The 15,192-nt window shown below is 36.5% G+C and overlaps 1 protein-coding gene across 1 annotated transcript; it reads left to right on the plus strand.

Annotated features, from left to right (window-relative positions):
• Nucleotides 1-412: 412 nt before the first annotated feature.
• LOC112095654 lies at nucleotides 413-1,753 on the plus strand. Its single transcript, XM_024177751.1, has one exon. The coding sequence runs from the start codon at nucleotides 413-415 to the stop codon at nucleotides 1,751-1,753; it is 1,341 nt and encodes a 446-aa protein (XP_024033519.1).
• Nucleotides 1,754-15,192: the final 13,439 nt, after the last annotated feature.

Raw genomic sequence — 15,192 nt, forward strand, 5'->3', positions numbered from 1 at the left:
ACCCTAATTTACAGAGGGCTAGCTAGCTCTCTTTGCCATAAAAGCTTGAGTTTGCTAACTTGAGCGTCGGAGTGTGAATGCCGGGGTACCCCGGCTTCACCTCTAACCTCTATTTCACTGTTTTGCAGGCGTGAAGCTCATTTGGAAGGACACCTCTCTTGTTTTTGACCTTCCACCATTGTTACCACTCTCTCTCCCCTTCTCACCTCCCCTGAATTTCAGATACACCGCACCGCACACAACAAACCAGTGAGGTACACCATCTCCCCCAAAAATATAAATTTATTGCTCTAGATTGGTTTGGCTTTTCCTATCCCAAAATCAGTTGAAAACAATTGGCGCCGTCTGCGGGGACTCACGCAAAAAGCCTCCACCGCGGTTACCAAACTATTTGTTGTGTATACTCCAATACATGGCACGCGACGTACCTCCCGAAGGTTTAATGAGGGATCCTACAAGGATGAGAGATGACAGCAGCAGTGAAGGTAGCGATCCTGCAAGAAGGGTAGCCCGCATCAATAAGGGCAAGAGTATCAAGCAATCGACGGGTGTTCACCAAGTGGAGGAACCTATTTCGCACAAGCGTTTTGAGGATCTCGCCCACGCAATACTTAGGGTGGTTGAATCTCGGGCACCCGAAAGTTCACTTCCACCAGTGACGCTAGAAGTTCCACCACCTCAAACGGATAACCAAGCTATGGTCAGAAGAAGGGTACCCGAAGCCAGCAAGCCAAAGCCTAGGCCATCGGGTACCCGTTCTAAGTTTCAAACCGTGGGCTCCCGCAACGAGCGTTCCACCGCCTCTTGCAATTCTCGCAGCAGCCAGGGTACGAGGCGTGCAAAGCATACCCACGAGGATCTCCGTGAGAAGTTAAACGCCAAAAGGGCTTCTCAAATGGCGGCAACATCATCGGGTACACTGAGGGTACCCCTCGAACTTGTAGAAAAGATGGAGAACCTGGAAGCCCAAGTGAAGCTCCTCTCCGAGAAGCAAAACATCACAGCTGCACCAACGCCAATGACCTACCAATTGCCATTCACGATGGAGATTAGGACTGCAGCTCTTCCCGAGGCGTTCGCCATGCCTCAGATACCCCAATACTCGGGTACCACTGATCCCTCGGAGTATGCTGAGCTATACTGTGACCAAATGCTTATCAAGGGTGTAGATGAGAGCGCCATGTGTAGGATGTTTAAACACACACTCACGGGGCCCGCGAAGTCATGGTTTCGCTCCTTGAAAGCAGGTAGCATATTTTCCCTACACCAATTGCTATTCGAATTTACTAAAGAGTTTTCCTACGCCTCCACTCAAGATAGGGTAGCCTCCAAACTTGCCTTTATCAAGCAAGGGAAAGCCAAGCCTTTGGCGGAGTATGTGAGTCGTTTCCACCAAGAGATGTTGCGAACCGGAGCATTTGGAAATCAACACACATTGACCCATTTCGAGAAAAATTTACGGTTGGGCAAGTTATGGTGTTCCTTTCAAAAGAAGCGCCCACTTTCATATGGGGAAGCCCGTTCTCGGGCGTTGCAGCAAGTGGAGATGGATGAGAAATGTCATTGGAAGCTCCAAGAAGATAAGGTCGAGGTCACAAAGAATAAGGAGAAGCCGAAGAGGACGGAAGCCCCAATACCAAGGGTACCCCGAATGCGGAGCCCTCCACGGGTTGCCCCGCGGGGACGAGTGTTTAACACTCAGAGTATCTCGCAGGTACCCCAACCTCTAAGATCGCCACCACTAGAGCAGTAAGAGCTACCACCGAGGCATCGGTGGTAGGGTACCCCATAACTAATTACTTTAGAGTTATGCGGGGTACCCCACGGGGACCAGATTAAGACCGTTCCCGAGCTTTGCAGCAAGTGGAGATGGATGAGAAATGTCATTTGAAGAGCCAAGAAGATAAGGTCGAGGTCACAAAGAATAAGAAGAAGCCGAAGAGGACGAAAGCCCCAATACTAAGGGTACCCCAAATGCGGAGCCCTCCACGGGCTGCCCCGCGGGGACGAGTGTTTAACACTCATGGTATTCCGGGTACCATAACTAGTTACCTTGAATTATGCTGGAGTTATTCCGGATACCTCGAATTATACGGGGTACCCCAGTGTATGTGGGGTACCTCGAGTTACTCTAGAGTTATGTAGGGTACCTCTGACCGTGCCGGGTACCTCAAATCATGGCAAATACCTCTAATTGTGCGGGGTACCTCTAATCATGTCGGGTGCCTCGGATTGCACTGAATTTATTCCATTCGTCGACACTTGGCGTTCTGCTATCTTTCTTATTTTTCCCCCAAATAGATATTATTCGATTTTGTCAGAATTAGGAATCAAGAACGTCGTACCAAAAGGGGGGGACAGCCACTGAATTTATTCCATTCGTCGACACTTGGCGTTCTGCTATCTTTCTTATTTTTCCCCCAAATAGATATTATTCGATTTTGTCAGAATTAGGAATCAAGAACGCCGTACCAAAAGGGGGGGACAGCCGCCTGCTACCTCTGCCAAAAGTGAAGGACACTGTCCCAAGGACAGTGGTCCTCAGCCGCCTACCCGACAATTACTGCAGAGGTACCCTAGACCACTCTCCAGCGCGCGCCATGTTTCCAAAGGATGAGATACGCCGCGAACATGCACATAACGGCCCAAAAATCATAAAAAGGTAAAAGGACGTTAGCCAAAAAGGGTACGCCACATGGCAGCTGAGGTACTCCATATATAAAGGTGCCTAGGTTTCATTCTCCATCATGTTCTCACTCACCATGAACACTCACACTCCAAAAAATAGGTTTTCTTCAACCTTAAACCCTAATTTACAGAGGGCTAGCTAGCTCTCTTTGCCATAAAAGCTTGAGTTTGCTAACTTGAGCGTCGGAGTGTGAACGCCGGGGTACCCCGGCTTCACCTCTAACCTCTATTTCACTGTTTTGCAGGCGTGAAGCTCATTTGGAAGGTTTGGAAGGACACCTCTCTTGTTTTTTACCTTCCACCATTGTTACCACACTCTCTCCCCTTCTCACCTCCCCCGAATTTCAGATACACCGCACCGCACACAATAAACCAGTGAGGTATCCCATCTCCCCCAAAAATATAAATTTATTGTTCTAGATTAGTTTGGCTTTTCCTACCCCAAAATCAGTTGAAAACGATATCTTTGAAGAGGTGGAGACATTTCTCATGGCGGATATTTTCGGAGGATTCTCTTGCATTTGATTTGCGGGTACCTCGAATTGCGTGGGGTACCTCAATTTATGTGGGGTACCCCTAATTGTACGGGGTACCTCTATTTGTGTGGGGTACCTCTAATTATGCGGGGTACCTCTAATCAAGTAGGGTACTTCTAATTACGCCAGGTACCTCTAATTGCACGAGGTACCCCTAATCAAGCCGGAAACCTCTAATTACGCCGGGTACCTCTAATCATGCGGGGTACCTCTAATCACGCCGGGTACCTCTAATCAGGCAGGGTACCTCTAATCAGGCCGGGTACCTCTAATCACGCAGGGTACCTCTAATCATGTGGGGTACCTCTAATCAGGCCGGGTACCTCTAATTATGCAGGGTACCTCTAATCAGGTCGGGTACCTTGAATTATGCTGGAGTTATTCCGGGTACCTCGAATTATATGGGATACCCTAGTTTATGTGGGGTATCTCGAGTTACTCTAGTGTTATGTGGGGTACCTCTGACCGTGCCGGGTATCTCAAATAATGGCAAGTACCTTTAATCGTGCGGGGTACCTCTAATCATGTCGGGTGCCTCGAATTGCACTGAATTTATTCCATTTGTCGACACTTGGCGTTCTGCTATCTTTCTTATTTTTCCCCCAAACATCTGTGGTTAAGATTTATTTTTGTTGTAGGTGCCATATTTCAAAGACACTATATTACAAAACATGTCCGCCTTTTTAGATAAAAGGGAACCTTTTGGAGGCAATAACATTTGAAATAGAATTCTTTAGGAGCCTATAAGGAAAGTGAAGAATAGGAATCATACACATGTTGGTTTCAAAATCTACAGTATAAGGAAACTACACCTAAAGTTATAAGGATAAGGAAACAAACACAAACAAAATAAATATTTATGTCCCCTCACAATCAAATTTATGTTCACACGTACAGTAATAATGGGTGACATTTGTCCTTGGGAATAATGTTTAAGGCAAAACCCTAATCTCACAGCACCTATCATCTATAAAAATAAGGCCATCTCTAAGATAAAAATCTTTGGCCTTTGAGAGCACTATTTGCCTTTAGAAGAAGAAAAACCATCCTTTTCTTCTTCTTCTTCTTTTCTCAACCTTAAATAAATACTAACTTGGGCATCAGAGTGCATTTTCAAGTAGTCGCTCTGCCAAATTCAAGGCCAATTGATCTAGACAAGTTTTTTGCAAGCTATAAATACCTATGAAGGTATTAATATAACCTCATTTTCTTCTTCTTATTCTTCTTTTTTGAATGTTAAACAAATATTAATTTAGGCGTCAGAGTGTCTTTTTTACGTACTCGCTTTGTTGGGTTCAGCACTAACTGAAGTGATTAACTTCTTCAAAACCTCTCTTCCAAAAGCTACTTTTCATGTGATTGCAAAAACTAAGCAACTAACACTTGCGTAGTTACTTCTAGATCGAGTCAGCCAATAATGGGTGACTCAATGGCCGACCAATTGATGCTCTATATCTCCCACTCGCATATCATAACATGAAGCTACCCAGCAAAGCAAAAAGAAATATACATCCACTAGCCATATTGTAAAGATCATATAGGCGAATACAACGTGTGACCCATGAACAAAAATAGTAACCCAAGAAGGAAGTTGTTATGCAAATTTTATTGTACTCCCAAGCGCACGATCTATTGTAGTATAGATTTACAGTGACGAGTGTCGATCTCACGAGGAGGTAAATTTAATTATGCGTAGGGTTAATTTTCAAGGTTTGTATGTGGATTGGCTGGAGATGATTTTTGTGTAATATTAAGAATAAAAATGACTAGAACAAATTAAGGATCAAAATAATTCAAATAAAACACTTAAATCTCTAAATTCACATTCAACACTTTACCATGGGCATAATATTCATTTTTAGTTCTAATTAATTTATGAGGGGGTATTTTCACCTCCTCATAAACCTCACTATAGTAAATAATGTATCAAGTGCTCAGTGTGCCAGAGGGTAATGATCTTTAGATAAGTGTGGTGCCAAGTATACGTTGTGCCAGACGAAAATAATGCTTCTATCGATAACATGGCATGACCATCCATTAAATAACTTAGATGCACTCTTTGTCAACACTGTGTCAAGATGACCTATAAGTGTTAAAGGGGAGTCTCTTTCTAATAAATATGATGTAAATTACACATTGTGCGAGACAGTAATGATTTTTCACTAGAGAGCTTGTATGTCGTGCAAAATCTAGAAAAGATACACAGTCTGTCGACAATGATTCCAAACAACCACATAAATTAGAGATGAAAAGAAAATAAACTTACCAAATTAAGCCTATTGATCATGTTGAGGCTCTTCAACTCCAGTTAGAAATTAAATTAGCCACTCATATTTAAACTAGGGCTAAAATGGTAATTTTATTAAAGTCCATAGAAAATACAAGATGAAGTAAGAATTGTAGAAAATGAGCTCAAATTTGGATTCAGATCTATCAAATTAGAGGGAGAGAGCTTTTTATTTATAGATACAATGAGTAAATTATGATCATTTTTTTGTCCAACAGGATTTGATTTGTTGGAACATCATCATTAGGTCTAATAATATGCTTCCACATTATTGATCAATGCCATATCAGCATTTTTTGGTCCAATATGATACTGCCACATCATCAGTTAATGCTAAGACAGCTAGTCAATGCTACGTCATCTGGTTAATGCCATGTCAGTTGGGCCCCACCAAAATTCCAAAATCATGATTTTATCCTCTAAGACCTTTTTAAGGTTTTCAACTATTCTGAGCTAAAAAATGCTATCTATTTTGCTATTCGACTTCTCATTAATTGTGAAATAACCAAAATATCCCTGAAATATATAAAATACTCAAATTATAACAAAAAATAAATAACTAAAGTTTAAAAGACTTAAATGCATAAAAATACAAATGTTAGTGAGGCTTGAAATGCAAAATGATAATTTTATCCTTTGTGAATATGTATTCTCCACCACTCAATAGAAGCCTAGATTATAAAAAAAAAAAAAAGAGATTTAGTTGTTCATTGTGTCCTAAATTTAATTTGTTACATCCATTTTATTTAAAGCTATATTTGGCTTTATAGTTATTTATGCATTCACAATTATTATATCCCAAAGTAGATTATACAATTACTCGATTAATGAATTATATAAATAAAATGTAAACAACATCAAATCTTTCCATCAAAAGCATGCTTATTAGTCAAGACTAATTGCATTCTTGGACATTTTTCTTAGATCGAATCATGTCAAAGTTGTAAATGACATGTTACAGTAGTTGACGTTAATCTATTAACTCAAAAACAAAGTCGATGGTTATAAGGGCACAAGTTGAGTTTTAATAAATCTCATAAGAACTTACACAACAAGGAAGCTAGGATTTATTTAATCATTTTCTTGTTGGTCACAAAGCACACGTGGTCTGAAACATGTGCTATAGTGAATTCTCTTTAAAAGTACATATGTCATATATTCATTTTACTATATAAATATTAGTCTAGTCACTCCATAAGCGCTTTTACTACAAAGTGATGTCTTGATAAGTTTCATGGCTAAAAGTGCACGCTTTGTTGTGGCTATGGAAACATGGAAAGTCAACATGAGATGGATTAATATGTCAATAAAGAAATAGTATTATGACTTCTTTGTTTTAACTAGTCGTAGCTCATAAAGGGAAGTAATATCTTGAAACCATGGATGAAAAGCACATCAATTTTATAATGTTCTATTCTCTTATCAAAGCAAATACCTCATTTGGAGTGAAATCATGAGGGTAAAATTTCTCTACAAGAGAACAAATATTTTTTATATCAAATGATTTGAACCCATCAATTCGATCTAATACCTATCTTAAAGTAAGGAGTTCCATATTTTGCTTAAAGAATATACTATTTAACCCCATCAATTGAAAATCTATTACATCAAGAGTTTCACCTTATCCTAACTATTAGTATTTAGCTAAGCACAATTGAAATAAAAGTAATTATTAAAATTAAATTATACATAATTAAAAAAATGGTATTTGAAAATTGGAAATAAAACTAATTTTATATATTAAAAATATATTACAAAGAGAGATGAGAAGAAGAATTTTAGGGGAAAGACATAAAGAAAGGTGTTGAGAGGTGTGTTTCCCATATCTATTTATACTAATACATAATTAATCCACACCACACATATAAATAAGGCCAATTATATCATGGCCATACATTTGTCCCACTAACAAAACATAAATCTAACTTAATCTACTTAAGTACGCCCAACTCATTCCACTAACAATTACCACACCTATATAGTAAAAACTTATAATTTCATAATTATCACACTTAACGTGGTAAAAACTTATAATTTCACAGCAAACAGAGGTCCAAAAAGTTAGGTCCTCCTGAATATTTTTTGGACCTCCGGATTCGTTCATTTTTTTGGAGCCTTGAATTACATGAAATTATTATTTTTACCTAATAAACACACAAAAATACACAAAATCAAATATCTAGAAACATAATTAGAAATTCACAATATGTTATATAATTGTAAAACAAAGTAACATTTTTACCCCTTAATGAACATACAATTTTTAACACTAATCATAATGTCTCACCATCTAGGATACAAAATTTAGCATCGTTAACTTCCTTTTAAAATCTTGAGCTGTACTTTATTAGCAATATTATTTAATATTTAATAACTCCTTTTTAATCTTCAGTGCTATGTATTGGGCTTTTTTTTCCAACTTTTTCTACCACGACTTTATAAATCCCCTTATTCATTATTACGAACAAATTAATTAATTTAATAAAATTTCCATGTTTAAGAGAATTAATAAACTTATCATGACCTCTAAAGGCACATGCTTGTTTTACTAACCATTTAGTAGCTACTATTGAGTCTTTAGGTCTCTATCTATTCTCCAAAACTTGCTGTGAACATTTTGCATTCATTCTCTTATTAACATTTTTGGATAAATCCTTTAAATTCCATTTTGACATGGCATCATTGTGAAAAGAACAATGACCTTCTTCATGTTGAGCAAAAAGACATGTTTTTTCACAACCAGCATCCTCTCAATTTTCAAACCCATCAACAATAAATGCATCATTCTTAGGGCTCGTCATAAAAAAATATAGCATGGAAAACAAAATGCTTCCTTTTATGATATAAAATTCTCACCAAGAAAATTGAAATCGACGATTTTGCATGCCATGTTTAGTTGATGGATATTTTTGTAGATTAGGTTGAAATGGTCCCATAATTATATGCCATCCTCACATATTCACATTTGTCAATGTGAAATGTACTTATTAGAAAACGTAATCTGGGATCACATTCTAAATTAAGAGTGTCAATAGTAGATGAAGCATTACTTTCTCAAATTCTGCTCTTTGAAACTTAGGTGGAGAACTTGAGGCATCAATGTTGAACATAGAAGTTGTCCCATTTTATGATTGACCATCATCTACTTTAGTAAAAAATGAAAGGAGAGTTTTCATTGGCTTGAATTTGTTGTTGTTTAACGTTATAACATATAATAACATTGTAATTGTATAAGAATCAAGAAATCAATTAAGTGTATTAAGTTATATATTCTACTAATTTTAGATATATTTAAAGTAAAAAAAAATCACAAACTCAATGTTAAAAACTCATGCAATACAGTATGTGGTTAATACTAGTACCCAAATGTCAACAAAAATCCTAATCAAATTTGTAAAATCTTAGAAAAATAAGTAAAAATAAATAAACAATAAGATTCGAGTTAATTTGACCAAATGAGGAAATTCAGTCAACAAATTTATGTATTTACTAGACAATCCATTATCTAATCATTCTAATATTTAGATGCCGATCATCTATTAGAATTTATAGTAACTAACAAGTTAACAATCACCAAAACATTATTTCCTAAATCCCAATTGTTGATATTTGTTTAATTGTTTATACCTACTCATTGTAAATGAGAGAACCATAGAATAAGATGCTTTGAATAGAAATTAAATGAGAGAGGGAACTTCAATAAATTAAAATACAATTTGACTCTTACCTAATGAAGCAATAAAAATTGAAGGGAAAGTGATTGAGCAAACGAGCAATAAAGTAGGGGATTATGACATCTACGGAGCTGGAACACTTTGTTGCTGTTGCTGTATGGGTGTAAAAGTGAAAGATAAGGTGAAATTGGTAGAGGTAAGTAAATATAAAATTATTTTATATATTAATGATATTTTATAATTTTAGGTAACTTTTTATTTTTTTGGGATATGCGATTAGTGCCGTATATCATAATTGTCACTATACAATTTTTCACCCTTATTCAACTCATCTACAATATTCTTAGATGTAGATGCCATTTCAAAATAAAACTACATATAGACAATAAAAAATAATCAATACTAACATAATTCATAATTAATTACATAACATTTATTAATTTTGCCACAAACATAAACAAAGGTAAATGACAAATCAATATAAAGAACAAAATTAAAAAGTTATCAAAGCTTTTAATCGCCATCCATTTCCCCATACCATATTCATCATTAATTTAGTGTTTTGTGCAAAATATTAATTATAATATTAATTCCTTTGAATTCAAATAAATTAGAACTTCTACTCAAAATTATGCATTTAGCAATCAAAGATAATGAATGAAGAGTCAAGCAATTTAGTAAAAAAATTTCCATTTCAATTATAAAAAATAAGGCATCACATATTCTCATAAGCATGAAATATTCAGAAATAAATAACTAAGGACATATTGTTTCTCAAATACAAATTAACAATAGATAATTAAACTAAAATGAAATTTAAATTTTAAATCTTCTTAAAAAATATGACTTATTGCTCGAGATTCTCTCATCCATTTTAAATTCATGTGCATTGCCAATTAGAAATAATTGTTCCTTCTTAATGGTCCTCTTATGGATTTCGCATACCATAACTTTTGCCTATGTATGCAATGACCTATTTGTCTTGCACAATGGATATTTAGATGAACATTGAGCATCGAAGTTTGCCTCATTCTTGAATACAATATTCTTCTTCTAGTTTAATCTCATATTGAATCTCGCTAAGACCTTTAAATTTTTTTTTCTTGATTTTGACTAACATTTTTGCCTTAAAACTAGATATAAATTCATATCAAGTGATATGAGACGACAGGGGTGGGCATTTTTCCCAACCCGACCCGACCCGAACCCGAAAAAATTTCGGGTTCGGGTCGGATTGGGTCGGGATTGAAACCCGATCGGATTAAAAACTACAAACCCGATCGGGTTGCAAAAAAAAAAAAAAAAACTAAACCTAACACTGCACAGCACACACACACACACACGCGCGCGCTGTACAACAGCACACACACACGCTGCACAACAGTACACACACACATGCTGCACAGCAACGTACACACACGCTGAACACACACATGCTGCACACAGTCACTCAACAATTCACAAATTCACAAACCTAACACACACACGCTGACACCACCATCACAAGTTCACAACTTCACAAATCACAAGTTCCCTGTCAAACTCAAACACAAACAAGGCAGCCGCAAGTCCGCAACCAGCCACCACAAGACGCACACACACCAGTCCACGATATGTTGCTGCCAACTGCTGAAACCACGATCTGCTGCTGCCAAGTGAAGTCGCGACCAGTAGCTGCCAAGTCAAACTCGTCCAGCCGTGAGCTGTCCGTGTCTCCGCGATCTGCTGCTGCCAACTCGCAAGTGAAGCCGCGATCTGCTGCCAAGTGAAATCGCGTCCAGCCGTGAGCCGTGGCCACCGATCCACTACTTGAAGGCCAAATCCTCACAATCCGGCCCGACTTTCTCCCCACCCGAACCCGGTTTTGAAGCTTTCCACTTTCAAACTTCAACTTTCAAGTTTCACGTTTCCTATTTCCTAAGTCGTAACTTTCATGGTATATATATACTATATAATTAATTAATTATATATGCTTAAGTGTTTATTATGTAATTCAGTAATTGGTTATTATTTAATTGTTGTAATTATGTATTTATAAATATTAGTAATAAAATCAAGGAAATTTTGTTAATTATTGAGCTCTTCAGAATTTTTTTTTTCATATATAAAAAGGAATTGAGTTTTGTTTTTATTTCATTGATTGTTATCGTTTGCTCTGTTTAGCGAATAGACCATATTAGCTGTCAAGCATAAAGGACATATGAAAATGGTGTTAGCTAGCGAATAACAAAAATTTTGTTAATTATTAATAATTGAAATAATATTAATTGATAATTGTTAATAATAGTTAATAATTGATATTTTATGAATAAATTAGCACATTAGGTAGATTAAATATTAAAATTAAGTTATAATTATAATGTATTATGTGATTATGTGCACTTGTGCAGTAGCTTCAAGCCTTCAACACTAAAAAAGTTAATAAGTTCAATTAATATTTTATTGTATGTTAATCATCCGTTAAGTCATTAAGTACAAGTAACATGGGCTTGAAATTAAAGGGTTTATAATAAGAATTAAGACATAGATAGACAAATAATATCATATTATTATGGGGAATGGGTAATTGGATATTATAAATTAATTAATTAATCATGAATTTCTTACTTTTTGTTTATGGAGCATGAACAACTTGAATTGAAATAACTAATTTTTGTTTATGGATTATGTTAATAATATTTCTGTGTTTTGATTTTTGAATTAATGATTATTAATTATTATTTTGAATATTCAGATGCTTGGACACTCAAGATCGAATTCGATGAGTGACGATGAAGATCAAAGTGTACAAATGGAAGGAACCCATAAAGGAAAGGAAAAGGCGAAGCGAAAAAGACCGCCAATAAAGAAAAGATCGGAAGTATGAAATCATTTCACTTTATTAGAAGATAATCCAAACAAATGTAGGTGGAACTATTGTGGTAAGCAATATCAATGTCATTCAAGGCTTGATGGGATTACAAATATGACAAGGCATATAAAGACATGTGAATCATACAAGACATTTCGGGCACAACAAAGTGGAAGTCAACAAAATTTGACAGCTGAGGGCGGCGAAGAAAATGCAAGTAATTTGGTTTTGGGTAAAGGATGGAGTCAAGACGCATGTCGAAAGGCAGTAACTAAAATGATTATTATGGGTGAGTTGCCGCTCTGTTTTGTAGACAACAAAGGATTTAGGCATTTATGCAGTGTAGCTATCCCGCAGTTCGTTATGCCATCTCGAAGAACTATTGGTAGAGATGTTATGGAGTTATTTTTGGAGGAAAAGGCAATGTTGAAGAGTTTGATTTGCAACAACAAGCAGCGGGTGTCTCTTACAACTGATTTATGGACTTCTGTTCAAAACATGAGCTACATGGTGATTACAGCTCATTTTATTGAAAGTGATTGGTGTTTGAATAGGAGAATTATTAGTTTTAGCGCAATAGAAGATCATAGAGGGAAATCGATTGGCAAAAAGATTGTGGCTTGCTTACAGGATTGGGGGATAGAGAGATTGTTTGCAATAACTGTTGATAATGCCACTGCAAATGATATTGTTGTTGGTTATGTCACTATGTAGTTGCTTACTTTGAGGAATGATGATGCACTTGTATTGGCGGGACAATATATGCATGTGTGTTGTTGTGCACATATTTTGAATTTGATTGTTTTAAGGATTGAGAGAGTTGCATGCTAGTGTTACCACTATTCAGAATGCTGTGAAGTACGTGAGATCCTCCAGCACGAGGTTGCGGACATTTAAACAATGCGCTGAGCAGGTGAATTGTCCAAAAGGCATTGTTGTTTTGGATTGTTCTACCAGGTGGAATTTCACTTATTTGATGTTGATGACTGCGCTGAAATTTCAAGCGGCATTTAATAGAATGGCAGAAGTGGATAAACCTTATGAGGCATACTTTGCTGAGAAAGAAAATAATGTTAGAAGGGTGGGCCCACCTGGACCGGAGGACTGAGAGAGTGTGTTGAGTGTTAGAAAATGCATATTTATAAAGGAGAAAATCATCATTTTATATTTCAAGTTTTACTAACAACCCTTACTTTTATGTATTTAAGCTTCTTGCAATTTAATTATGTGTGTTTTATTTTAATTAAGTATTTTATGTATTTTAGGGGCATCATAGTCATTTCATAATAAACGAGAGATCAAACGGCAAAACGGACATCACTTTTGAACTCAGGACGGTCGAAAACCTTAGGAGGAGTATAAAAGGAAAAATGTTACTGTTCACATGTACGGTACTATTCACATATACGGTACTGTCTATGTTACTGTTCACGACAATGTTCACATAGACGGATCGATGAAGTGGCATTGACTGATGATGTGGCATTGACTAATGAGGTGTCAGGATCCTGTTAGACTGAAATTCTTATGTACCGTTGATGGTGACGTGGCAGCATATTAGTGGACCAAAAAACGCGCGTACGGTACATGCCACACATGCGATTATTTTCAACCAAACCGCGTTACTGTTCAAACCGCGTGATCAAACCGCGTACTGTTGACAGGTACTGTTGACTGATGACGTGGGGCAATCCTAAGCGTCCAAACTGTTTTTAATCCAATAGTCATGATTTACTCAATGTATCTATAAAAAGGAGGCTTCTCCCCCCTAATTTGGCATCTCTGAATCCATTTTTGGACTCCATTTTCTGTAATTCCTTCTCCATCTTGTATTTTCTACGTATTTGAATAAATTCCCATTTTGCCCCTAGTTCAATTATGAGCAGCTAATTTTCTTTCAAGCTTGAGTTGAAGGTAAAGTCTCAACATGTGTCATGGGCTTTATTTGGTAAATTTATTTTCTCTTCCCCTCTAGTTTTTGTGGATGTTTTGACTTCTTGTCGACAAATAATAATATTCTTGTCTAGATACCGCCCTGGTTTCACCGGCTCCCTAGTACAAGGTTATTATTATTTGACACGATAAGCCCTTAGCACCATATTGATTAGAGTGTGGTTCATGAGGTGTAGATTCCCCCCTCATAATTTAATTGGCATTAATAAGGAATATTTAGCCCATGGTGCATGTTGATACGAATCCAGATACCCAAGTGCTTTATTTCAATAGATTTATCTTCAATTTATTCTCGCCATTTTAATTTTAAGTTTTAGAACATTCCAAATCAATTTCACTAGAAATCCAACCACCCATTTACAAAATTAATTCTACACACAATTAAAATTCACCTCCTCGTGGAATCGACACTCGTCACCATTAGTCTATTCTACAATAGATTCGTGCGCTTGCGAGTTCAATAAAATTTGCACAACAAGTTTTTGGCTCCGTTGCCGGGGAGGTAAGTTATTTTAATTCATAGAATTAATTTTTGTGAATAATTTCTTTTATTTGTTTTCTTGTATTTTTTTTTCTTATTAAAAAAAAAGAAAAAAAAGTGAATCTGCATTTAGAGGTAATAATTTCTTTTCTTTCTCTATTCTTTACAATTCTACAATTTAATTTTTAAGTTATTTTTCTTTGTAATTTTTGTTTATCTTATTAATTTAATTTTTAGTTAATTTATTTCACGTATTTTTTTAAGTGTGTTTTTTTTATAGAAAGGTTGTTACAACGTGATAAGGTTAGTATCGTAATTTCTCATTCTTCTTTATTTTTATTCGTTTTGTTCCTATTTATTTTTGTGTTCCTTGCATGCATGGTCCCAATTTTCATGGTCTCAAGGATTCCAACATAATGGACCAGCAGCTCCAGCTCCACCAATGCAACCAATTCCTCAAATTCCTCAAGCCTCTCAGCCACCATTTAGACCATACAATCAGAACCAGAACTACTCTCAACCCACACCATGGGAGGATTCATTCCAGAATCTCAAGAATCTTACTCACTCCACGATTGAGCAACAGAACCGCACCATTGATGGACTACGAAATGAGTTGAGAGCAGGCTTCAACTCACAAGCCCAATCAGTTTCAAGCCTCGAGAAGATGGTGGGACAACTTGCTTCTTCAGTTCAGACCTTGGCAATGACTATTGAGAAAG

The sequence above is a fragment of the Citrus clementina genome, unplaced genomic scaffold (assembly GCF_000493195.1).
Source record: "Citrus clementina cultivar Clemenules unplaced genomic scaffold, Citrus_clementina_v1.0 scaffold_1, whole genome shotgun sequence".
Taxonomy (NCBI): Eukaryota; Viridiplantae; Streptophyta; class Magnoliopsida; order Sapindales; family Rutaceae; genus Citrus; species Citrus x clementina.